This window comes from Ursus maritimus, unplaced genomic scaffold (assembly GCF_017311325.1).
Source record: "Ursus maritimus isolate PB19 unplaced genomic scaffold, ASM1731132v1 scaffold_3, whole genome shotgun sequence".
Classification (NCBI taxonomy): Eukaryota; Metazoa; Chordata; class Mammalia; order Carnivora; family Ursidae; genus Ursus; species Ursus maritimus.
In genome coordinates, this window is record NW_024425563.1 from 49,830,108 (window position 1) to 49,857,083 (window position 26,976).

At 33.9% G+C, this 26,976-nt stretch overlaps 1 protein-coding gene across 2 annotated transcripts in view; it reads right to left on the minus strand.

Annotated features, from left to right (window-relative positions):
- The window catches only part of PALS2 (protein associated with LIN7 2, MAGUK family member), a 109,263-nt gene that overhangs the window by 16,448 nt on the left and 65,839 nt on the right, over positions 1-26,976 (minus strand). For both annotated transcript variants that reach the window (XM_040644182.1, XM_040644184.1), the window contains exons 4-9: positions 25,836-25,985; positions 24,850-25,077; positions 8,133-8,264; positions 6,243-6,342; positions 5,839-5,907; positions 4,231-4,392 (exon numbers count right to left, since the gene is read on the minus strand). In XM_040644182.1, the coding sequence (XP_040500116.1) occupies positions 4,231-4,392; positions 5,839-5,907; positions 6,243-6,342; positions 8,133-8,264; positions 24,850-25,077; positions 25,836-25,985 (841 nt within the window). The remainder of the gene's footprint in view (positions 1-4,230; positions 4,393-5,838; positions 5,908-6,242; positions 6,343-8,132; positions 8,265-24,849; positions 25,078-25,835; positions 25,986-26,976) is intronic.

Sequence of the window (26,976 nt, forward strand, 5' to 3'; positions counted from 1 at the left end):
GTTTTTTTTCCGAAAGAACACCAAAAGTGACAAACCTTTAGGGAGACTAACCAAAAAGAGAAGAGAGAGAACTTGAATTACTAAAATCAGAAATAAAAGAGGAGATATTACCATGGGTACTGCAGAAATTCTGAAACCCATTAAAAAGAAACAGAAAGCCTCAGTAGACTTACGAAAAATAAGAAGACTGAATCAGTAATCAAAACCTCCTGCAAAAATAACCCAGGGATCGAATGGCTTCAAGGGTAAACTCTATGAAACATTTAAAGAAGAATTAACATCAATCCTTTACAAACTCTTCCAAAAAAATAGAAGTGAAAGGAACACTTCCCAATTCAATCTATGAGTTTAGTATTACCACAAATATCAACATCAGCAACATCATAAGAAATGAAATCTATGGACCAGTATCTCCTATGAATATAGCTGCATAAATACTCAACAAAATACTAGCAAACTGATTCTAGAAGCATATAAAAAGGATTATACACCACGGCTAAATGGAATTTACCACAGGAACACAATTAATGTAAAAGAATAAAACCCAAAAATCATGTTACCATCTCAATAAATGAAGAAAAAACATTTGGTAAAATACAGTAACTTCTCATGATAAAAGTCAATGAACTAGGAATAGAAGAGAATTTCTCCAACCTGATGATGGTTATCTACAAAAAACCCACAGCTAACATCATATTTAGTGATGAAAGACTGAATAGTATCCCTCTAAGATCATGAACAAGACAAGGACGTCCACTTTTGCCACTTCCACACTGCCCTGGAGGTTCTAATCAGGGCAATTCGACAAGTAAAAGAACTAAAGGGCACCCAGTTTAAAGGAATAAGGAAAACTGTCTCTGTTTGCAGATAACATGATCTTGTGTACAGAAAATCCTGAGAAATTTGCAAAAACATTACAACAAATCAACGAGTTCAGCAAGGTTAAAGGATACCCGCTTGGGTGGCTCAGTCAAGGTTAAGAGTCTGCCTTCGGCTGAGGTCATGATCCCAGAGTCTTGGGATTGTGCCCTGCATCGGACTCCGCAGGGAGCCTGTTTCTTCCTCTCCTCCCCACTCATGCTCTCTCTCGCTATCTCTGTCTCTCTCAAATAATAAAAAAAATTATTTAAAAAATGAATCAGGTGTATTTCTATACACTTGTAATGAATCTGAAAAGGAAATTAGGAAAACTGAAATACTTGGGAATAAATTTGATAAAAAAAGCATACAGCTTGTACACTGAAAACTATAAATATTATTAAAAGAAATTAAGGAAGAGTAAGCTATAAAGTGTTAGAGAGCTACGGATGAGAGTAGGACTACTTTATCCCCAGAAGAGATTTAGGGCTTTGAAGCAAGGTGCTAAAAACTAGAGGCCGGGATATAATTATGCATATGGAGCAGGTTAATCTATACCTTCTCCCTCTTCATCTTGTTAGAGAACAGTCTCAGCAGGGGGATATCTGAAAACTCTTCTCTGGAAAATTTAACAGCTCCCCCCGAAAATACTTTACGCCAACTTTTTGGCTCCCCCAACAAAACAGCTGTCTCCTTGCCATCTCATAAAATAAAGCTCAGCCAGTTGCCAAGACCTGCTCAAGTACTCAGAGCTTCCAATCAGTTTTAATACTTAAGTATGGATGTACAGCCAAGGATTGGTATATAAAAGGAAAAAATTCTCTAGCATAAACGAGAAAACAAACACAAACACACCATAAACAGAAAAAGTAACCCAGAAGAAAGCAGAGTAATTTAGCTATATATAGACAAAAACCTAAATACACTATTTACTATTCTTAGAGATACATAAGATATAGCCCCCCACAAGCAAACAGAAAATCCTAAAATGAAAAATAAGATTACACATGATAAAACATTGATGGAAGAGAAAGTAACGAACTCAAGGTAATCTTTTAAAGAGTAGAACAAAAAGATAAAGGGATAGACAACATCATCATAAGAGAGAGAGAGAGAGAGACAGACAGACACTGAGAAGATGAATCCAGGATGCTCAACATCCAGCAAACAGAGATTCTAGAAAAAGTGAACAGAGAGAACATGGAGAAATCATCCAAGAAATAGTAATTTTCCAGACCCAAGGGACAGGAATCTCTAGTCTGAAGAGCCCACTGATCATCAGCACAATGAATAAAGAAAGATGTACATGAAGGTACATCATCATTAAATTTCAAAATACTGAAAAACGACAAAATGAAACAAACAAAAGACCCTGAATGTCTGTGAAAGAAGAATAAGGTCACGTATGAAAGAACAAAGATTACAAAGGCACTGGCCTCAACAGAACTGGATTCAAGAGTAACATCTTTTGAGTTTGCAATCTCAAATTTCTATTCTTGGTTAAACAATCAATTATAGGACAGAAAATAAACATCTTCAAATACAAAGATAAATAAATTCTATCTCATACACCATTTCTTGCGAAGTTCCAAGCAGATATGTTCCAACATAGCAAGGCTGCTGCCAACCCAGGAAAACAACAAAGGGTAACATTCGCATGTTAACAGTGGGGCAGCCAGAATGGACAGCATCTCGTCCTCACTGAAGCAGGAAGATCTATGGTTCTGAGACAGAGGTCTCCAAGAAAATAAATATGACTTATTGGATGAGTCTTTGGTTTAAAATAAAATTATACACATACACATATGAAATTAAGGGAAAGACAGGAAGAAAAAAGGAACTCCATCAATTGCTGGATGGAAGGAGAGGGAGAAGGAGAGGGAGAAGAAAGTAAAATTCAGTGAACTGAAACTAGAATTATTTTTATATTGGGAAGACAGTCAGGAAGTCAACAGATAAGCTTACATTGGTTAAAGCAAGAAATTGCAGAATGATGGCATTATAAAGAAATATGGAAGACTACCAAAATAAATAGCAACAAACACGAAAAGCAACTGTTTCTGGTAAATAGGCCAAAGGTAGGGTACAGCAACACAGGCAGTTAATTTTTCCATTACATATCTTTAAGAACATATCTTTAAGAACATATCTATGATTAAAGTCTGTACATGTATTAACTTGATAAAAATGAGAAATAAAATACTTAAAATACTTTGGTCACAGTGAGGTTTTTATTTTCTTAACTATTTAACCAGTATTTGTCTGAATTTAGTGACTTACAGTGCCTACAGTGGAATCCAAGGCCTTAACCTGAAGGGATTACAAATAGCACACACAAGGTTATTACTCCCCCAACCAATCCATAAGAATTTTAGCAATAAGATTACGCACTGAAAATTAAACCTCAAAATATACTAGACGAAAGCAGATAAACTCTAAAATTCACCTAAAAGAGATGGAATGACATTAGGCTAAGAATTAACAGCTTAATGGCATTAATTATACCTAAAGAAATAATGTTAATGAAAAGGGGGCTTGGTAAGCAATAGAAGCACAGAAAGGGGTTATAAAGACAACGCTGGCTTGTCTCCTGCATTGTTCAGGGCAGAGAGCATGTAAGGTCCCACATATTTCTAAAATAAAGACAAATGTATATTAGTCCCTATAACAAGTCTATGACATCACTCTAACTCCTTGATGTGATTCCATTCTTATCAAGCACACTTCTGACATCATTATTTAATTTCCCATGTAAAAATGCAAATAGGGAAAGAATACAAAGATAATAAGATGAATGTCTGGTTAATTAAATGGTTATACTTCTCATCAGTATTATTTTTATTTTATGTGTCAACCTTTGTGACTTTAATTAATGCTGCTTGCTCAGGAAGATGAATTGCTGTGGATGTGCTATCAAAAATCAGGTTAATGAACTTGCAGGATAGAGCTACAAGTGAGAATGCATAAAATTCACAAAGGGATGGCCACACTAGGGGGTCTGAGGATCCAGCAAGTTTCCCTCTTTTCTTTACACTAAAATAGGTAAAACAAAACAAAACAAAAACAACTTTTCAGATAAACATCAGTTGCACAAGAAAATACACAGTTAGTGCTGATTTTGCCACAACTCCTAACACTTGCATTTAACAAACATTTCTGGACTACAGAGTTTGGAGAAGCAACTGCCACCAGGCAGCAAGCCAACAGGGCTACAGCACTATTTCAAGACAGCTGTAGAGTCACTGAGTTTTTCAATATCTTCTCCTAGTTCATTTCCACTGGCATAATAAAAAAATTATTTGGGAATAAAAATAATAATCTGCCCCACCCTACTCTTTGATGCCGATTAAACAGCAAAGAGAGAAAACTTACATGGCACTGTAGTTCCAAATCTAGTGGGATTCAACACTATGAACCTGTTTTTCAAGCTTCTTCGTCCCACACCTTGAGCTCCTATCAATACTAATGTCTTTCTCTGGAAGGGAGGCATTTTGGCTACCTCCTCATATATCTGGATTTCATGACGATCAAATTCTGAATGTAAAAGGAAAATGGAAAATCGTCATATTCGGTTATCTTTTAGATGGATGAAAAATCTCTGCAATTCTGTTCAATAAGAGCTTGGTTGTCTTCTATCCATTTGCCCTTAAAAATTTGTGTAAGCTAGAAAATGCCTGTGTTTTATCTTTATCATATATTCTATCCATTAAAACCTTTCTTACCAATTCATCAGTAGAAATAATTCCTTTAATATACGTAATCAAACTGCAAATTAGCCTATGTAATTTTTTCAGCCAACTAGTGCGTTATCAGATAAGAAAGACAGCAGTACACCTACTGTGGCTGCTTACATCAGTCCCACAGAATGAGTGTGCTTTTCCAATAATATAAATGAATAACTACTGTGTGTTGACTCAGTTTAATAAATAATAAAATGCATATGAACATACTGACAATTAAATTTTAAGATTATGAATTTATGTATAAAACGTTAGAGCCAAATTATTTTCAGTCAAAACACATTCCAAAATTAAATCTTAGTCAATGAGAAAATTCCAAGTTTTTTTTTTTTTTGCAAGAAAGCTGTAAGGACATATATTTAATGAATAATAAGGCCAAAGTGGATTTGAAATAGTATATTATCTGTTATTAGGGTTATAACTCTCAATCTCCAGTAATAACACTTCTTCTTTAGGTTATTATCTTAACAGCAACTCATTCTTTGCAAAATTTCTCCACAGAAGATTAAACCAATATTAAGGTAGAGTCTATTTTCCCATTATTATTATTATTTATTATTATATATTATTTCCTTTATAGTATGGTATTTCGTTTGTAACTAGTGTAGAGGCAGCTCTGAAGTCTAGAAGTACTTTAAGATTATTAATTCCTTTCGGAAGGCCCTCTCATTTAAAGAGCTGCCTATCATGCCTAATCAGCCTCTAGAACTGAAAAGAATAACTATGGTAGCTGTCATATTTATCTTTCTTTAAGTCTAAAAGATTTAAGAGAGAATCCTACTAGATCAGACTAAGATTTGTTTGGTCCAGTACTATCTTCCCAAAAGTATCATGGACAATGTTAAGGCAAAATATAGTTGCCCTTAATCATAACTCTTCTAGCATCTTCCTAAAGGCATTTCTTTAGAAATGATACATAAATTACCATCAAAGTTTTCTGAATAGTTTTAATAACATTGTTCCTTCATTAATACAAGCATAAATCCTAACCAATTCATTTTATTGTAAACTATACTCATAAACCAAACACTCTGGTGACAGTATGAGTATATATAATATTAAAATTAAAATAATGTCTTCATATTATATTGTACCGTGTGTTCAAGTGATAGCCCCTTAAAACTGGGTATTAATCTGAGTCACTTTCATTTAAAATTATATAGTTAAAGAGCTTATGCCACATTAATTAATGCTATAAAGCTACCTTACTTGAACTTTTCAAAAAGTATTTAAAACATACCTGCATTTCTGGTTGTGAGATACATCATCTTTTTCTTTTTTTTGCTACTTATGGTTCCACAAAAAGGTCCTGAAGGGTGACAAGAAAAATAGAACTTAAAACAGTATGTCAAAATATGATAAAACTGCCCTGTGGTATTCTATAGGGGTGGGAGAATTACCTTTCCAGTCTTGTGTCCTACAAAGCAGAAGGGGGCAGGAGTGAGTTGAGCCACTAAATTCTGATACTATACCAGCAGGTGGCAGACAGGGATCAAAAAGTTTACTTTTGAGAGAGATACAACAAAGTAGATGGGACGGATTGATTTTAGATATATTTTAAATAAATTCATTTGCTGATTCAGATGAAAGAGGAAAAGATGACCGAGAAGAACTACTTGTTACACATTGTGTTGAGCGCATCACCTGAATTGTCCCAGTCTCTTCTAACAAATGCCTTTCTCTTCTCTTCCAGGAACTGGCTTGGAATGAGACCAGCGCTTCCACCCTCTTTTACATGGCTAGCCTAGAATCAAATTAATGAATTATATATTTCAGTGACCAAAATTTGAGGCCATATTCTAGTAAGCAGGACAAGCAATAGTCAGTAAAAATATATCACAATTGCACTTCAAAATTTACCGTGAGATTTAAATTCATGGCATTGTCAGTTTAGATATTTAAACACTTTAGCACTAAGGAATCAACTGGCATCTAATCAGTCTGCCATCTGGTATCGAAATTTTGGGACCAAAACACAAAGGTATACAGGATCTTTAAATTACTACAACTTTTTATTTATAATGTTAAGTTAGTCAAAGAGCAGAAAGGATAAATACTATTTTATGTATTAAAAGGACATTTCATTAGCACCCTAAGGTATTTACTATCAACCTTAATCCTACTAGAGACAGAATCTCAATATCCTATGTTTAAAATAGGCAAAACTACATCTACAGTCAAGAAACTAAGTTTTGAAATCCAAAAAAGTGTTATTTTAAAATAGTGGCTAAGGAACTGGCGGCTAGTGGCTTATCCCACAAAATTAGGGTTTTTTATATTTACAGCTAGCACTGAAAAATCTGGCATCATTTTTAGCCATTTAAATCCTAAAAAATAGAATTAAAGTAACATCACCAAATGCAGGGAAGAGACTGAAATAATGGTGACAGGATGAGAAGACAGAACTAAGAGATGACACTCACAGAGAGGGGTGAAAAAGAAAAATTTCCTGGAAAACTTCAATAAAAGAAACAGCCACAGAAAGACTTTTTGATGAGAGTTCTAAGAAATTCAGTGGAAATATCCAGAGATTGTGGATTCCTTTTAATTTACCTATGCTTTAGTTCTCTCACTGCATAATGCACTTGTACACGATAATGTCTTAAATTTAGGGACACATTAATAAGACTATTCTCATTCTTGTTATTCATTCCCCCTTAGAAGTCAATATAACTTAACAGAGCTAATGTGAGCTACCAGCATTTCCATTTAATTCAGAGTTTAGCGCTAGGTTCTGGGTCTTTTCCTCATACACCTTGCTTTTTAGTGAGACTCTCACTTGTTCTGATGGTTTGAGGGATTTTAGACTTCCTGATTTGTCAGTTTCTCCAGCTCTGAATATTACACAGTGTAAACAATTACAAAATCAAACTTAATTCTGCTGCTAAAGATTTCTGAAAGCTGTATTAGAGGAAAGGAAAAAGAACACGATCCCAGAGATCTTTAGAAAATGAAGTTGGGGAAAATACGGTGATAACACACATCTCTTTCCATATACACATATTTCAATCCAAGACCAACTAACTAACACTAATCATAAAGCAAACCTTCATTTCTCAGTAACTGAGGAGCGGTAAGGAAACAGATTTAAGAGCTTAAGAAATTATGTTTTATTTGCCATGAATATATATAGAGAGAGGAGACAAGAGATAAAGACACTATTACACACATAGTAAAAGACTTCTAGTTAAACAACAGCAAACACTGAGAAGGGATGACCCCAAGTGAATTGTTCTTGCCCAATACCATATTTTACTGGAATCACTCATGTGGAAGAACCAACTGTTCTAATCCCTAAACCAATGGAATATCTCCACAGGCTAGTTAAGTCTGCATTTATTAACAGCTACTCGCAAATTCCCTCTCAATTTGATCTTCTGTCCACAAAATTAGCAGCCATGAAGCTGGAGCTGTTCATGCAGAAAAAATCATCGGAACAAATGCTAATACCTTCTTCCTGAATATTCAGATATTGGCCAGATCTAAGATTGAAAATAAAAAAGCAGTTGAGGAAATTATGAGAAGCATACTAACCTGCCACCAGTTTGGATCTTCTCTGTTTACAATTTGAAGAATTTCTCCTTTTGAAAACTTCAATCCTGCTTCTTTGCAGGGTATCAGGTTATCATTGTATGGGTTATAATCAAAATGACATTTCACAAACACCTAAAACACAGCACAATTTAAAGTAGTACAGATGTATCATTTGTCACTAGATTTTTGAAATCTTTTTCAAATCACTGTGATTTAATTGTAATTGACTACTTAGTACTTCAACTAAGGACCTTGTCACACTCAAATAAATATCAATTATTACACATTAATAATTTGGCATCATTAAAGAAAATAAATATTAGTACTACAATTAAAATTTTGTTTCTATTTTAATGTCTAATCTTAAACCAACAGTTTAACAATCATACTTCACCATTCTTATACTTCCCGTCTTTTCACATGATTTTCTAACACTGCATAATTTTTATTCAGTGAAATGCCACTTTCTGATTAATACCCAGAAACAATATATGCAGCTGATTTAAGGCATATATTTCAGATATAATAGGACTTTTTTTTGGGGGGGGTGTACTTTTTCAAAGTGCTCAGAAATCAAAATTAAACAATGAATGTTCATGTTGAAGTCAGACCTGAAATATACTTAGTAACTCAAAAAAAATTAAAAACCCAACTTTCATCACTGGTAATATATTTGTTATGATCACGCAGATTTACACTGGCCAAAACTTGTGTGGAAAATACTTTTCTGAAATCATCTTGCTCTGATTTAAATAATTAGCATTAAATTAACTGTCAGAAAAACAATGAAAAGAGCTTGAAACTATTTCTCAATTTAAATTCAATGAACTATACAAATTTCTTTTAAATATGTTTTATTAATAAAAGTATGCCAGTTACCAATATTAGTTATCTCCAATAACTGGAATATTTTGCTTATTCACTTTAATGTAAATCCTAATAAGTTAAGCATTTTGTATTTGATGGCAAGTTTAGATTACTTTCTTACAAGTTTTTTCATGCATATTTATAAAAATTCAAATTGTATCTACTGAAGAACTGACTTGGCATTAATCATCAGGTAAACTTTAACAAGCAGAAAAGCACAAAATTAGTTAAAATAACATTGTTATCATACTTGTTATCATACTTCTATAAATGTAACCAAACAAGATATTCAAGTAACACAAGCAGATACATTATATTATTAGTGTGGTAAAATGTGATGGATGCATATTAAAATAATTTAAAAGTAACTAAGTTTGGAAACGTGACTAAATTTTAGTTATTTACAATTAGATAATTTTGGTAGAAAGCATTCAGAACGTTTTCAATAACTTTGGAAAGGCTAAATATTATTTAAAAAATCAGTAAGCCAATAATTTTTTTGATATACAATTTTAGAAATATCTAAAAAGCAAGCATACAAACAATATTAAGATTGCTAAAATGTGACAACTGGCTAACTTGACAATGGCATGCAGCTCAATGTTTTGGCAATGGAAAAAGAAAACCCAAATTATTATTTAATCAAGGTAAATTTAGTTGGCTGATAAGACAGAAAAACGGAATACCAGAGAATGTCCTGGAATGACATCATACCTGACGGACGTGTGCTGGATGCCTCTCCATACTGATGCAACTCTAAAAATATATTTTTCATTGCATAAATAAAGCCAGACTTTTAAACTGATAATAAATTAACAAAATATAAACAAACTACTGGCCCATTTTATTACTTCACTCATTTGGTAAAGTAACTACTCCCCTCATTAATTGTCCATAGGGTATAACACCTGAAAATTATAAATGATAAAAGCAAAAAGGTAGAGGTGTTTGAGATGAGGCAGAGAAAAAGGATGGGTATACAAAGTTTTTAAAAAAATACTTGGATACTCCTTACTTCTCAAGAAAGCTGCACCAAATGAATAGTAAGAGCATCCTGTCATCTAAGCAGGAATGTTTATCATTCTTATCTGTGGGACAACATATATTTTGTAGCCATAAGTTCAGATTTTCTGAGATCGCCTAAATTTCAAATAATTTTTCCCCTACTCCCATCAAATTGTTCTGGAAATGTCATTATTTGTGGAACAAAATGTCTCTCAAATGTAAAACATTTCTAGAGGGAACAATTTTTATTATTTCATTTATTGAACTAATTTTAGAACATTACTCTCATGCTCAAAAACTCAGATTAGCCTGGTTTTACTTTGACTTTTAAAAATCTGTCTGAAAAATCAATTAACCCAACCTTTGATCTAAAGATTTGTAATGACCTTAAAGTCATTAGAGATTTAACCAGACTTAGAATATTTTATTAAGTATATTGTAAAGTGTTTTACTAATAGACTATGTATGTTAACAGTTCACTCATTATTAAGAAGTTATTAAACACAACCTACTAAAATATTTCAATCTCATATTCTTATCACTAAAAGAAAAAACTGACCAACTGACAATCTAAAGTAGACAGAACAGAGAACGGGAAGTACAAATGGCTTTTGAACACAAGAAATGTTCAACATCACTCAGATAGAAATACGAATTAAAACTTATATTATAACAACATTTTCTTCCTGCCAGATTTGCAGAAATCCAAATATTTGATAACATTCTAAAGACGGGAACTATGGGCCAATAGGCATTTTCCTAACAGGTTAGTGGAGGATCTGGTTCAATCCCTCGGGAGAACAATTTGACAATAGCTATCAAAATTACAAATGCAAAAATCTTCTCACCTAGTAATCCACCTCTGGGAATGTATTAAACAGCAATGTTGCTCAGACATGCAAAATGACTTATGTACAAGACTATTAACTACTAAATTATTCCTAGTAGCAAAAGATAGGAAGCAACAACGTAATTGTTTAGTAAAAGGGATAATGATAAATCTATGTGATATAATACTATGATAAATCTATGTGATAAATGATAAATCTATGTGATATAATACTATGCAGCTATTAAAAAGGGTGGGGAGGTGGTGATGTGTGTCAAGAGGCAGTCTATGTACCAATAAGGAAAGATCCTAAAGATACATGGTTAAATGAAAAAAGCAAGTAGTGTACATCCTATGTAACCTTTTCATTGAAAAGGAGGTGGAACAGGAATAATAATATATAACTTTTACTTGCATATGAATAAAGGAACTCTAGAAAGATAAACTAATAGCATGGTTTCTTATGGGGAGTGAGGACTAGGTTTGTAGTGGATTATGAGAGAGATTTCAATTGAATACCTATTTATATTTCTTGAATTTTGAACTATGGGAATGATTCACCTGTTTAAAAAATTAAATTCTCATGGTAATAAAAATAAGATAAAATGACTCACACTTCTGACTAAGATGAACCAATAAAGGACTCTCCAACCTGAAACAACTAAAATACTGGACAAAATTTGACAAAACATTTTTTAGGACATCAGGCAAAGAAGTCAGTGATTCCTAAAAAAAATGGAAACAAACAAGATGAACTATTCAGTTGCCCCTGCTCACTGCACAGTGGAAGTTCCCAGGTTGCAACTCAGGAAAGAAGAATCTCAGTAGAGCCTATGTGGTCTCCAAGTTGAGGAAATGAGCTGGGCAACCAGGGAGACCAAGGTGGCTGCAATGTACAGAACAGAGTATTCAGTGAGGAAAGGGCTGCACACTCAAGAACTGCAGAGCACTCCCTCCAGTCTTCAGCAGAGTAGTGATCAGTGCATGGGCATGAAGAAACTACTCAAAGTCAGGTAAAGAACCAGCATGATAAGAAGCAGTATCAGCAGGCCATACAGGGTCAGGAATAATTTCTTTTCTCATTAAGGTGAGTGGAAAAATCTCATTAATTCATGAGGCACTGAATAGTCAGAAGGATTATGCCCCAGAATTAATCCTGCTCTGGTTGTACCTAACAAAGCTTAAAAAGCAAGATCTGAAAGGATTCAAACTGCTCCCAAGTAACTTCAGTATCCTAGAACAAAGTTTAAGAATTTTCTAAGGATACAAAAATACCCAGCATTCAACGAGGTAAAATTCGTGATTTATAATAACCAATCAAAAATAACCAGGCATGCAAATAAGCAGAAAAATATAATTTAAAATATGGAGAAAAATCAAGAGTGATCCAGAAATGATAAACATGATCAAATTAGCAGAGAAGGACATTAAAATAGTTAGTTTAACTTTATATATTATAGTCTTAGGTTCAAGAAGCTAGAGGAAAGACTAGGCATGTTAGGTAGAAACATGGCAGAGATTAAAAGACTCAATTTAGATTTCTAGAGATGAAAACCAAAATATCTGAGATGGAAAAAGAACACCAGAAGGGACTAACAGATTAGACACTGAAGAAAACAAGATTAGTAAACTTGAAGATACAGCAACAGAAACTAAGATAAAAAACAGGGAAGTAACAAGACTGAAGTAAATGAGGAGTATCACTGAGGAATGGGACAACTTCAAGGAGCCTAATATATGCGGAAATGATGTCACCAAAGGACAGAAGAAGTGGGACTAGAAAAATAATCTGAAGAGGTTAACAGTCAAAATGCTTCCAAATTTGATGAAAGAAATAGTCTTTTCAACAAATGGGGCTGGAAAATTGGATATCTACGTGCAACCCCCCCTTCATCCATATCTTAAACTATACAAAAACTCATACACTAAATGGATTCTGGAGCTAGATGTAAAGCATAAAACTACACAACTTTTAGAAAAAAAATATCGAAGAAAATCTTTATGACCTTAGGTTATACAAAAATATTTTACACAGAATAATACAAGCATAATCTGTAAAACACGGAAAAATTGGACTTCATCAAAATTAAGAACTTCTGCTTTGTAGCTTTGTATTACACTGTTAACAGAATGAAAAGCCTTTTCACTGTGAGAAAATCCTTATAAATCATAATTTTGATAAAGTATTTGTATTCAAAATACATAACTCTCAAAACTAAATAAAAAATCTCAATAAAAAATGGGTAAGATTTGAAGACAATCACCAAAACAGACATTAAAAAAAACACACACACACATGAAAAGATCCTCAATATTAAGTAGTCATCAGAGAAATGCAAATTAAAATCATACTGAGTTATCACTACACACCTATATAGGTGTCTAAAATTATAAGGATTGACCATACCAAATGTTGGTGAAGATGTGCTGTAATTCAAACTCTCATAAAATGCTGAGGGGAATGGACACTGGTACAATCACTTCTGAAAAACAGTTCAGCCACTTCTCTGAAAATTCAACATATACCTACCCACGACCCAATCCTTCAATTCCTAGGTATTCACCCAAGGGACTTACATGTAAATGTCCACAGCATCTTTATTTATAATAGCCCCAAACCGGAAACAACAAAAAATGTCCATCAGCCAGTTAATGGATAAACAAACTATGGTATAGCCAAGCAATGGAATACTACTTATCAACACAAAGTAATCAACTACTACTACACATAAAAAGATGGATGAATCCCGAAAGAATTATGCTGAGTGAAAGACGACAGATTCAAAAAAACAAACAAACAGCAAAGATGATTCATGTTGCATGCTTCCATTTATATAAAAACAAGGAAAATGTAAACTATAGTGACAGAAAGCAGAGCAGTGCTTGCCTGGAATGCGGGGGGGCAGGGGAGCAGGAGGGAAGGATTATAAATGGATACCAAGAAACTTCTGGAGGTGCTAGATATATATGTTGTCTTGATTATGTTGATGTTTCACAGGTACATATATCTACATTTATCAAATTGTACACTTTAAATATATGCTATTTATATAAGCTTTATCTCAAAGATATTTTTTAAAAGTAAATATAAAAATTTGAAAAAATAAAATATTACACCGGACTCTGCTGGGCCTATCCAAAGGATAATAATTAGTAAGAGAAAAGAAATTAAATGGATGAAATGGCTGTGGAAATAGCTCTACCATGATCCTTATATTAAATCAGAAGATGGTTGGTAATTTGGGAATATGTTATCTGAACATAGTGCAAGTGTTCCTTACACACCCTCAGTCTCAACACATATTTTCAGGTCCATTTGAATTTGCAATTAGAACAAGTGACAAGGTGGTGAGTGCAGTGATCACAGTTGCTATGAAGTTCACTATGACAATAGCAGAGATGTTTAAGGAAGGATATTATTTTTCTAAAGATTTTCAAAGTATATGAACTCAGCCTACTCACAGTTAAGTGCAGCCGCACACATTTTCGATCAGCACGGAGGCTAGAATATGTTTGGTTAAAAAAGCTTTGAGGGGCAACTCACACTCCTATTTGGTAAATATCCATTTGTGGGCCACAAATTTAAACTTCTGTCAAAAAATTTATTTAAAAAAATCTATTAAACTAGACTGTTCAGTATTATAATACTCTTAATTTATATCACACTAAGTCACTGGTTCATGCAAAGCCTATTTTTATTTCTTTTAATAATGTGATAAAGAGCCATAAACTTGTACCCAAAACAGAGGCTAGAACCTTACGTGGTCATTCTGCTCTCATTCTATTCCATTCCATCACCCTGGCTTCCCCAGCTAAGGTAACCCTTACCCTGAATCTTGTGTTCATTAACTTTTTGCTTTCCTTTCGTACAGTTTTACTGTGCAAATATATGCATTCTTTGAAAGTATGCATTTAGTTATTTTAAATAAAAAATTATATCATACCACAGCATATCATCTTTGGGATTTACATGTTTGTTAACCTGTTTCCAGCTGTACATACACAGGAACAGCCCTAGGAAATTACTGTGTTTTGGTGTATGTGAATACTCAACTCTGATAATGCTAAACCCTCCCCCCGTGTGGTTATACCAATTTACACTGCCACCAGCAGCGCAGAAGAGATACTATAGAGTCATATGTACAATTTTTGCCAATTGAATGTTATAAAATGGTATCCCACACTGTGATTTTTAATATCTCTTCATTTGTTCACTGATTGTCTCCTTTTACTTGATTTGTGTATGTAAAGTGAAACAGGAACACAACTTCATATGTTATCCCTGTTAATAACCAGTTTCATTTATGGAACAGTCTCTCCTCACTGAAAGATGTATCATCTTATCAAAATAGTACATGTGTTACCTCTCTTTCTGAACTCTCTAGTCCATTAATCATTCTATCTGCTCTTAGGCCAATACCATGATGGTATCTTAATTCCTACATATTAGTAATGCCCCATTCCTGCTTTTCTGCCTCAAAAGTGTCTTGGCTATTCATCCTATCGAATACCATGAAAAATCTTATTGGAATTTCGTTGAATCTAAAAGTCAATTTGCAGAAAACTGACACCTTCGCAATATTGTCTTCTTGTCCATGAACAGGACATATCTATTTATTTAGATCTTCATCATAGTGTGTGTGTGTGTGTGTGTGTGTGCGCGTGTGTGTAGAGGCCTTGAATATTTTTGTTAGATTTATTTCTAGACATAAATGTGACATTCTCTGACTCTACTGTAAATGACGTTTGTCTTAGTTACATATCTTGATGGTTATTGGTGACATACAGAAATGCAACTGAGTTTTGTATATTAACTTTATTTTCAAATATCTTGCTAAACTCATTTCTATTATAGTCTTGGGGGCGTTCTATGCAAAAAATACTATTTGAAAATAGTATTTTCTCCTTTCTGAACTTTGTGCTTATGAAACTTTCAATAAAATATTAAATTTAAGTGGTGTTAGTGAACACCCTTCTCTAGTTCTTACTTTTTTTTTTAACTAGGCAAAGACTTTATTAATCCTTCTTTTAAACTTTATATTGCGGCTTCTTTGGCTTAAGTAACTACAAACAACTAAGTGTATATAGGCAATAATTAAAAACCAGCAGTGTTCAAGGGCCTCAGGATTTAAAATATTATAGGTTTCTGTATTTCATCATTCTATATGTTAGCCCTAAACAAAACTTTTTAAGCACTCAAAATTACTGAAATTTTATTATTTTTAAAATAAGTTTAGTCAACTATTTGGCTAATTATTGGAAGCCTCATCAAAACTCTGAACAAGATCACCCTTCTCCCCAATAGCAAGTGGTGCTTTTCCATCCAGCTTCTGCCAGTGTCCTTAAGCTTCTCGATATCAAGATGGTCTAAGAAGCCAGGTGGCATTTCTGTCAGGGGCTGTGTCTCAGCATGGCTGGTAATGGTAAACGTGTTTGCTGCCAGAGACAGCTGAGCGTTAGGATTGTTAAAGTAAGTAGATAACCATTCCCCAGTTTGCAAATACACCTACCTCTTTAATATCAGAGATACTGCTTATTCTTAGTTTAAGGAGAACTGAAAATTTTTATCACTTATTATAACAGATATTTGTTGTATCATCTGTTACTCTATATACCATCTCAGGGCAGTTTTTTTTTTTTATTTTTGTTTTTGTCTTTTGTTTTTAACCAAGGCACAATTATGCCTGAAGTTTGGCAAGTTTCTCTTAGTTTATGGTAGGTTCTTTGTTCTTGTTGGAATGGAAATGAGACTTCCTGGGGTAGTGGTGTTGTGCTCGAGTCTTAGGCAGACCATCTGAGGGTCCAGTTCCGGATATTAAAGAGAATGATTCTAATATTCAACTATTCAGAATAATGTTTTTAGTTTTTTTTTTTTTTTTTTATAAGAGTAAAGAACTTCCCTCCTGTTCTCAATTTACTAATCTTTTTTAAAAAATCGTGACTATGTATTTAACTTTATCAAATTCTTTATGAGGTTTTTCTCTTTAAATCTGTTAATGTGCTTGGTTTCACAATGATTTCCAATATGAAACCATCCTAGCACCCATGGGATAAATCCAACTTGAACATGTTCTGTTATCTTTTTTATATATAATTAAATTTCATTTGCTTTTATTTTGTTAAGAATTTTTACATGCATATGGAACTGTAATTTCTTTTCTTAAAATATTTTTGGTACCTACATCATGGTGGCCTTAAAGATGAGTTAAGAGAATTACTATCAGTTTGACCTTAATGAACAAATGGAATTATGAACAGTCTTTGGGAACTAAGTCTTTAAGTAAGTTGAAGAACCTCAGAATTAGCTACAACTTCTAATTTACCTTGGTCTCAAATTTAAAAATTATAGATTCTTAGATCTCATGAAAAATTTTGATTTTTAATAAGCACCTCAAATTATTCTGATAAAAACAATCTACTGATCATGCTTTGAGAAACACCACCTGGCAGGGAGAGCTCCTGGCTCTCAAACAAAACAACCCTCATAGCAGTCCAGAGGGAGTTAAGATAGGCACACCAGGACTACATGATGGAACTTCTGGTGAAAGAGCTGAAGAGGCTAAATGCCCTTGCCTCCCCTAAGCGTCTCTAAGGAAGATGACCATAGTTTGTCCAGGACAGGCATCGCTTAAGCCTATTGTTCCAACATAATTAGTAAGCATTTCCTCATTCACTTTAAAAAATAACCCAATTTTGACATGACATGTTTTGGCTCACCTTTGGAAGGCTTCATGTTATAGTCTCTTTTCTTTTTTATGATAGATAGGCCTGAGAACTGCCTCAGGCTTAGATGACCTCTCCTAACCCATTTAAATCTTTTCTCCCAGTTCTAAAGGCTAAATAAAAGAGTTGGAGAAGGCATGGGATGGGAATAAATTTAAGCCTGACAGGACTAAAGATCCTTGCCTCTTATGCTATTCAGACCAGTTCACCAGGTACAGAATCTAGAAAGGAATTTGAGCCAAAGTGCTAACATGTGACATATTAATATTACAAAAATTTATCTTGCCTGTAAAAGTCCATGATAGCTTTGGTAAACTAGTTAGAATTCTGGTTTAAACCACAGAGAGTAAAAATCTTCCTAATTATCACAACTAACATATAATTAAAAAAATAAATCGTAAGTTCTATTTTTCCAATCTATTCAAGTCCAAAAGGAAATGTGCCACCTGAGAAATACAGGAGTCCTGAGAGGTACTAGTAATGTGAAATGTCTAATTTCAAATATCTTTTCTTTCATGATTCTTTCTTGGTGCTAGGGAACAGGGGACACTATACTGCAGGGCACTACGGGACCTCTTCTTTATAAAACCATTACCTTCAAAGAACAGGAGATGTAGCTAACTCTCCTAACACAGAGAAACAGGCACAGAGACTTAGACAGAATGAGAAGACTGAGAAATTTGTACCAAATGAAAGAACAAGACAAAGCCACAACTGGGTATCTAAGTGAAACAGATTTAATTAATGTGCTTGGTAAAATATTTTAAGAAATGATCATAAGGATACTCAATGAACTTGAGAAGAGAGTGGAGGACATCAGTGAGACCATTAAGACAGAGATTAGGAATAACACAGTAGAGATAAAGGGGTTCAATAAACAAAGTGAAAAACATACTTGATAGAGTGAACAGCAGGCTGGAAGAAACAAAGGAATGAATTAATGACCTAAAAGAGTAATGGAAAGTAATTACACTGAACAAAAAAGAGAAAAAAGAATTATGCAAAATGAGAACAGACTTAGGGAACTCAGTGACTCCATCAAATGTAATAACATTCATATTATAGGAGTCCCAGAAGAAGGAGAGAGAGAAAAGGGGGCAGACATTTATCAGGATAAATAATAGCTGAAAACTTCTCTAATCTGGGGAAGGAAACAGATATCCAGATCTAGGAGGCACAGAGAACCCCCCAAAAAATCAACCAAAGCAGATCCACATGAAGACACACTGTAATTAAAATGGAAAAATAAAGTGATAAAGAAAAAATATTAAGAGCAACAGGACAAAAGAAGACAGTTACATACAAAGGAAACCCCATGAGGCTATCAGTGAATTTTTCAGCAGAAACTTTCCAAGCCAGAAAGGCATGCCATGATATATTCAAAGTGCTGAATGGGAAAAACCTGCAGCCAAGAATACTTTATCCAGCAAGGCTATCATTCAGAATAGAAGGACAGATAGATTTTTCCAAACACAAACTAAAGGAGTTCATGACCACTAAACCAACCCCGCAAGAAAAATTAAAGGGAACTCTGAGTGGAAAGACCAGAAATGACAGTATGAAGGTAGAAAACACAAAAGCAGTAAAAATGAATATTCCGGTGAAAAATCAGTCAAGGAACTCACAAAATAAAAAGATGTAAACTATGACACCTAAAACATGGGTAGGAAAAGAGTAGAGAATGGATTCAAACGTAAATGATCATGAATTTAATATAGACTGCTGTATGCAGAAGACGTTATATACAAACCTAATGGTAACCACAAATCAAAAACCACTAATGAATATGCAAAGAATAAAGAGAAAGAAATCCAAATATATCATTAAGAAAACCAGCAAATCATGAAAGAGAGAAAGACAGGAAAGGATCAGAGAAAATGTTCAGAAACAACCATAAAACAAGTTATAAAATGGCAACAAATACATATCTATCAATAATTACTTAACATGTAAAAGGCCTTAACACTCCAATCAAAAGACATATGGTGATAGAATGGATAAAAAAAAACAAGATCCACCTACATGCTGCCTAAAAGAGAGTCATTTTAGACATAAAAACATCTGCCAATTGAAACTGACGGGATAGAGAAACATTTATCATGCAAATGGTATCAGAAGAAAGTCGGAGTAGCAATACTTATGTTGGACAAAAGACTTTAAAACAAAAACTATAACAAGAGACAAAGAAGGGCACTATATAATAATAAAAGAGACAATCCAACACTAAGATGTAACAACTGTAAATATGCACCCAACGTGGGAGCACCCAAATACATAAAACAGTTAATAACAAACATAAAGGAAATAATACATCGTATTGGTAATAATACAATAATGGTAGGAGACTTTAACACCCCACTTACATCAATGGAAGGATCATCTAAACAGAAAATCAACGAGAAAACAACGGCTTTGAGTGACACAATGGACCAGATGGATTTAACAGATATATTCAGAAAATTCCACCCTAAAATAGCAGAATACACATTCTATTCAAGTGCACAGGGAATATTTTCCAGAACTGATCACATATTAGACCACAAAACAAGCCTCAACAAATTAAAAAAGATCAAAGTTATATCATGCATCTTTTCTGACCACTCCATTATAAAACCAGAAGTCAACCACAAGAAAAAACCTGGAAAGACTATAAATACATGGAGGTTAAATAACATGATACTAAACAATGAATAGATCAACAAGGAAATCAAAGAAGAAATTTAAAAATACATGGAAACAAATGAAAATGAAAACATAATGGTACAAAACCTTTGGGACACAGCAAAAGAATTTCTAAGAGATAGGTTTATAGCAATACAGGCCTGCCTCAAGAAGAAAAATCTCAAATAAACAACCTAATCTTATACCTAAAAGAACCAGAAAAAGAACAACAAACAAAACCTAAAACCAGAAGGAAGAAAGGAAATAATAAGGATTCGAGTAGAAATAAATGATACAAAAACTAAAAAAACTATAGAACAGATCAATGAAACCAGGAGCTGTTTCTTACCAAAAAAAAAAAAAAAAGTAAAACTGATAAACCACCAGCCAGACTTCTCAAGAAAAAAAGAGAAAGGACCCAAATAAATAAAATCACAAATAAGAGAGGAGAAATAAAAAAACCCCACAAAAATACAACTATAAGAAAATATTAAGAAAAATTATATGCTGACAAATTGGACAACTTAGAAGTGGAAAAATTCCTAGAAACATATAACTGACCAAAACTGAAGAAGAAAGAAATAGAAAATTTGAACAGAACAATTAACTAGCAACAAAACTGAATCAATAATTAAAAAACTCCCAACAAACGAGAGTCCAAGACCAGATGATTTCACAGGCAAATTCTGCCAAACAGTGAAAGAAGAGTTAATATCTATTCTTCTCAAACTATTCCAAAAAAAAAAAAAAAAGGAAGGAAAACTTCCAAATTCATTCTATAATGCCAGCATTACTCTGATACCAAATTAAAGACACAACAAAAAAAGAGAACCACAGGCCAAGATCTCTGATGAACATAAATGCAAATATCCTCAACAAAATACTAGCAAACAAAATCCAACAATACATTAATAAAATCATTCACCACAACTAAGTGGGATTTATTTCTGGGTTGCAAGAGTGGTTCAATCAATATTCACAAATCAGTCAACATGATACACTGCATCAATAAGAAAGGATAAGAATCATATGATCATTTCAACAGACACTGAGAAAGCATTTGACAAAGTACAACATCTATTCATGATAAAAAAAAAAAAAACCCAATAAAGTAGGTTTGGAAGGAACATACCTCAACATAATAAAGGCCATATATGAAAAACCACAGCTAATATCATCTTCAATGGGGACAAACTGAGAGCCTTTCCCCTAAGGTCAGGAACAAAACAAGGATGTTCACTCTCACCACCTTTATTCAACATAGTACTGGAAGACCTAGCCACAGCAATCAGACAACAAAAAGAAGTAAAAGGCATTAAATTAGCAAGGAAGAAGTCAAACTTTCATTCTCTGCAGATGACATGCTAATATATAAAGAAAACCCAAAAGACTCCAATAAAAAACTATAAGAACTGATTAACAAATTCAGTAAATCACAGGGTACAAAATCAATCTACAGAAATTTGTTGCATTTCTACACACCAATAATGAAGTAGCAGAGAGAGAAATTAAGAAAACAATGCCATTTACAACTGCACCAAAATTAATAAAGTACCTAGGAATAAACCTAGCCAAAGAGGTGAATGACCTGTATTCTGAAAACCATAAAACAATGATGAAAGAAATTAAGGATGATATAAACAAATGGAAGGACATTCCATGCTCACAAACTGGAAGAACAAACATAGTTAAAATGTCTACACTATCCAAAGCAATCTACACATTTAATGCAATTCCTATCAAAATACCACCAGCATTTTTCACAGAGCTAAAACAATCAATCCTAAAATTTATATGGAACCACAAAAGACCCTGAATAGCCAAAGTAACCTTGAAAAAGGAAAGCAAACCTGGATGCATCACAATTCCAGACGTCGTTTTATATTACAAAGGTGTAGTAATCAAAACAGTAAGGTACTGGCACAAAAATAGACGCATAGATAAATAGAACAGAACAGAAAATCCAGAAAGAAACCCAGTCATATGGTCAATTAATCTTTGACAAAGCAGGAAAGAATATCCAGTGGGAAAGACAGTCTCTTCAACAAACAGTATTAGGAAAACTGGACCATTTTCTTACACCATACACAAAAATAAATTCAAAATGCATTAAAGACCTAAATGCGAGACCTGAAACTATAAAAATCCTAGAAAAGAGCACATGACATTGGCCATAACAACTTTTTTCTAGATAGGTCCCCCAAGGCAAGGAAAACAAAAGCAAAACTATTGGGACTCCATCAAAATAAAAAGCTTCTGCACAGCAAAGGAAACCATCAACACGACTAAAAGGCAACCTATGGAATGGGAGAAGATATCTGCAAATGGCATATCCAATAAAGGGTTAGTATCCAAAATACATAAAGAACTTATAAAACTCAGCACAAAACCAAATAATCCAATTTTTAAAAAAATGAACAGGAAAACATACAGATGGCCAACAGACACACGGAAAGATGCTTAATATTGTTCATCATCAGGGAAATGCAAATCAAAACTATAATGAGATAGTACTTTACACCTGTCAGAACAGCCAAAATCAAAAACACAAGAAACAAGTGTTGATGAGGATATGGAAAAAAATGAACCCTCTTGCACTGTTGGTGGGAATGCAAACTGGTGCAGACACTCTGGAAAACAGTACAGAGTTTCCTCAAAAAGTTAAAACTAGAACTACCCTATGATACAGCAATTGCACTACTGGATATTTACCCAAAGAATACAAACACACTAATGGAAAGGATACAGGCACCCCTATGTTTACAGCAGCATTATTCACAATAGCCAAGATATGGAAGCAGCCCAAGTGTCCGTCAGCTGATGAGTGGATAAAGATGTGGTGTGTGTGTGTGTGTGTGTGTGGAAAATGAAATATTATTCAGCCGTAAAAGAGAATGAAATCTTTCCATTTGCAATGGCATGGACAGAGGTAGAGAGTATAATCCTAAGTGAAATAAGTCAGTAAGAGTAAGACAAATGCCATATTATTTCACTCATATGTGGAATTTAAGAAACAAAACAAACAAGCAAAGGGAAAAAGAGAGAGAGAGAGAGAAACAGACTCAAATATAGAGAACAAATTGATGGTTACCAGAGGGGAGGTGGGTAGGTAGATGAGTGAAATAGGTGATGGGGATTAAGGAGTGCACTTGTCATGTTGAGTACCAGGTGATTAAAATAAAAACTTAAAAAATGTATATATTTTACCATATCCTTCAAAGAACAACGTAAAACAGGTATTCAATATATGTTATTTCAAAGAATTGTATGGAAAATATAAAAACTAGACTTTCAAGTTCTCGAAAATAAAATCACTGGCAGTATCTTACGTAAAAACATAATTTCACTTACCCATGAAACAATAAGTTTGTGGAATGAAGTTGAATAATTAAAGGCCTCAATCTAAAACATTGATATTTCCTATTTCTACATTATGTAGGCCTTTATTTTTTTTTTTAAAGATTTTATTTATTTATTCGACAGACATAGAGACAGCCAGCGAGAGAGGGAACACAAGCAGGGGGAGTGGGAGAGGAAGAAGCAGGCTCATAGCGGAAGAGCCTGATGTGGGGCTCGATCCCATAACGCTGGGATCACGCCCTGAGCCGAAGGCAGACGCTTAACCATTGTGCCACCCAGGCGCCCCTACATTATGTAGGCCTTTAAACCCTCTCCTCAGTCCCAAAACTCCCATCATGATTGCCAAATCTTTATCTGCAATTACTTTATTACATTTCTTTCTTTACAATTCTATCACACCATCACTACCTCATCACCACCATCACAACAGCAGCAGCAGCTCCTTTTTGAGTGCTATGTGTCAGGTGCCACTAAGAGAGCTTTACATGAATTAAGTCATTTAACCCTCGTAACATCTTCCGAGAAAAGAAGTATTATCCCTAACTATATACATGAGACAATGAAGCACAGAGAGGCTAAGCTAGTAAGTGGTAGCACTGGTATTTGAACCCAAACAGTGTTAACCTTCTTTTAGAGTTGTCTCTCAGAAATCATCTCACACCTCCAAAATTCCGCTTCCTGGTTACAGGCTATCACTTCTCTCCTTTTGGAAATTCACTCAACATGATGAAACTAGATGATCGCTGTCATTAGAACATTACCCTGTTCAATAATCTACTTTATCTAAAAATTAGTTATAAAAATCAGATCAAATGTGTACAACCCAGGTATTCAAGATTTTTCTCAATCTATATACCCATCCTCCCTTTCTGACCTCATTCCCCATACAGCCCATCACATGAACACTAGGGAAGAGGTAACTAGAGCTATATTCTTATCCTCTTACAGGGCCTAATACAATGCCTGGAACATAACAGGTGCCAAAAATGTTCGCTAGATTAATGACTAAAAGGTTTTATGATTTTTCAGAAACCTAGCTATAGGTTACTGTAATGCTAGGGTTCATAGTGTCCACAAAGACATTTTGTTACTCCTTCCTTTATAAGACAGTGCTAATTGTTCACCCACGACAAAATACGGCAATTCAGAACACATAAATCATAGTTTTTTCCTCTTTTCTGCAGCAAAAGAGGAGCAAGTGGTGGTTATATCCAACAGTGTGATTAAAGAAATGAAAGTATTCTTAATATTACTAAGAATTTTATTACTAACCTGTTGAGGGGTTATGGTATCTCTATAGCTTGGTAAAATTTTTAGGGTGACACTTCCACTAATATTTTTCAGTAATTCTTGTAATTCCTTTGGATTGTTTCCAACCTCATGACCATTGACTTCTTTAATGATATCTCCCACATGAAGCAGACCTTGTCGATCTATCATTCCTCCATGAAGGATTCGGGCAATTACCAGATCATTATTTTCGACCCTAAATGTTACACCCTAAAGGAAATAAAAAAAACAGAATTATCACCGATTTTAGATTATTAGGAAGAAATCTTAAATATTCATTAATATGTATATATAAGAAAGTAATTCTAAAAGTAGGTGAGTTAATTGTTCCTGCTTTTCCCCTGTTCTCCTCTGTCTCAATATTTTAATCTCAATAAACCACAGGCAACTGTGATGACGTATACCACCCCATAAAAACAGGACTTCCATGCTGCATGGAACTGCATTCCACAGGATAAAAAGCTCAAAGGAGAAGAAAAGTATTTATGCATCTGATGGCCTTGTTTCAAGCTTTTGTTTTTTTCTTATAATCAGGACCCAGAAATAATAATTTTAGCAGAGAACAGAAAACTTCACTACTTATAGAGTCCTACCATGCCCTCAATTTTTAATAACTTTCTTTTGTGTTTTGACATTATCATTAACAAGCAACTTGAGTTCATTTCTTCAAAGGGTATAGGAAGAAATGGGGGTAGTTATCTCCTGTAATTTTTGCAGCCCATGAGCAAACTTCTTCTGGCCTCTATTTCAGCTTAACATTTTATTTTGGCTTAGTTTTGCATGCTATATTGAGATAGCATCAGTTGTATATTTATATACAAGCCAAAAAAAAAAAACCTGATAAAACAAATAAACATGAATTGAAGTTTTTATAATACAAAGTATGAAAAAGATTTTAAAAAAGATGTGATTGGGTTCACAAATATGTCAGATTTCAGATTTTAAAAGGCACTGATTTATCTACTCACCAATGGCTCCCCGGCTCTTTTGTGAATACCAAGAATACGAATGGCATCTACTGGTAATAACTGATTATTGACAGAATTATTCATTTCTGGGCTTGATGGAGGTGACTCATAACATTTTGATGCCACAATATCATGGGCCTCCAAGAGTGACTGTAAGGATTCAGAACAGCCTGTGGTTATTAATTACTGATAGAATAAATTATTAAAAATAACAGTTCATTATCCCAGTGGAGTACTAAAACCTTCCAAGACACACATTATTAAATTCTAAAATATGAGTTAAACCAAATGCACAGAATCTTTTAAAGAAATTATATAGTACATTAACATAAACAATATTGTATTCCTTGTTTTAAAAGATTTGAAGAAACTGATAGAGTTTTATGACTTTTCTTTTAAAAAGTGACATGTTCAATAGAAACTGAACCTAGATTTCCAAGTGTGGTACACTGAAGGCACGGGAATTCACTGCCGCCACTGTCATCAACATTATTATTCCACATTTATCATCAATCCCTATTTATTAGGTATCTTACAGATTCAAATGGTACAGGGGCACCTGGGTGACTCAGTCAGTTAAGTGTCTGCCTTCTGCTCAGGTCATGATTTCAGGGTTCTGGGATTGAGCCCTGCGTCAGGCCTGCTCAGCAGGCAGCCTACTTCTCCCTCTCCCTCTGGCTGCTGTTCCCCCTGTTTGTGCTCTCTCGCTGTCTCCCTCCCTCTCTCTCTCTCTCTCAAATAAATAAAATAAAATCTTAAAAAAAAAAATTCAAATGGTACAGACCCCAATTTTTACTCAAGGATTATTGTTAGTAATACCATATATTTTTTACACATAAAAAATGTCTGCTAAAAAGACATCCAACAGAAAATGGATAAATATTTACAGCATATATTTGTGATGAGAGATTTTATATTACTGAAAAGGCTTTAGTCTATAAAACATATATTTTAAGGGAAAAAAAAAAAAAAACCTAATGAGCCACTAATGGACCTGAATATAATTTTACCTCCTACATTTACTATGCATGTGCTATCATCATGGATGACTTTGATCTAGCTTTCCAGGAATTTCTTACAATTTTTTATATATTTATTTTAGTTTTTCATTTACACTATAATTGTGTATATTCAACAATAA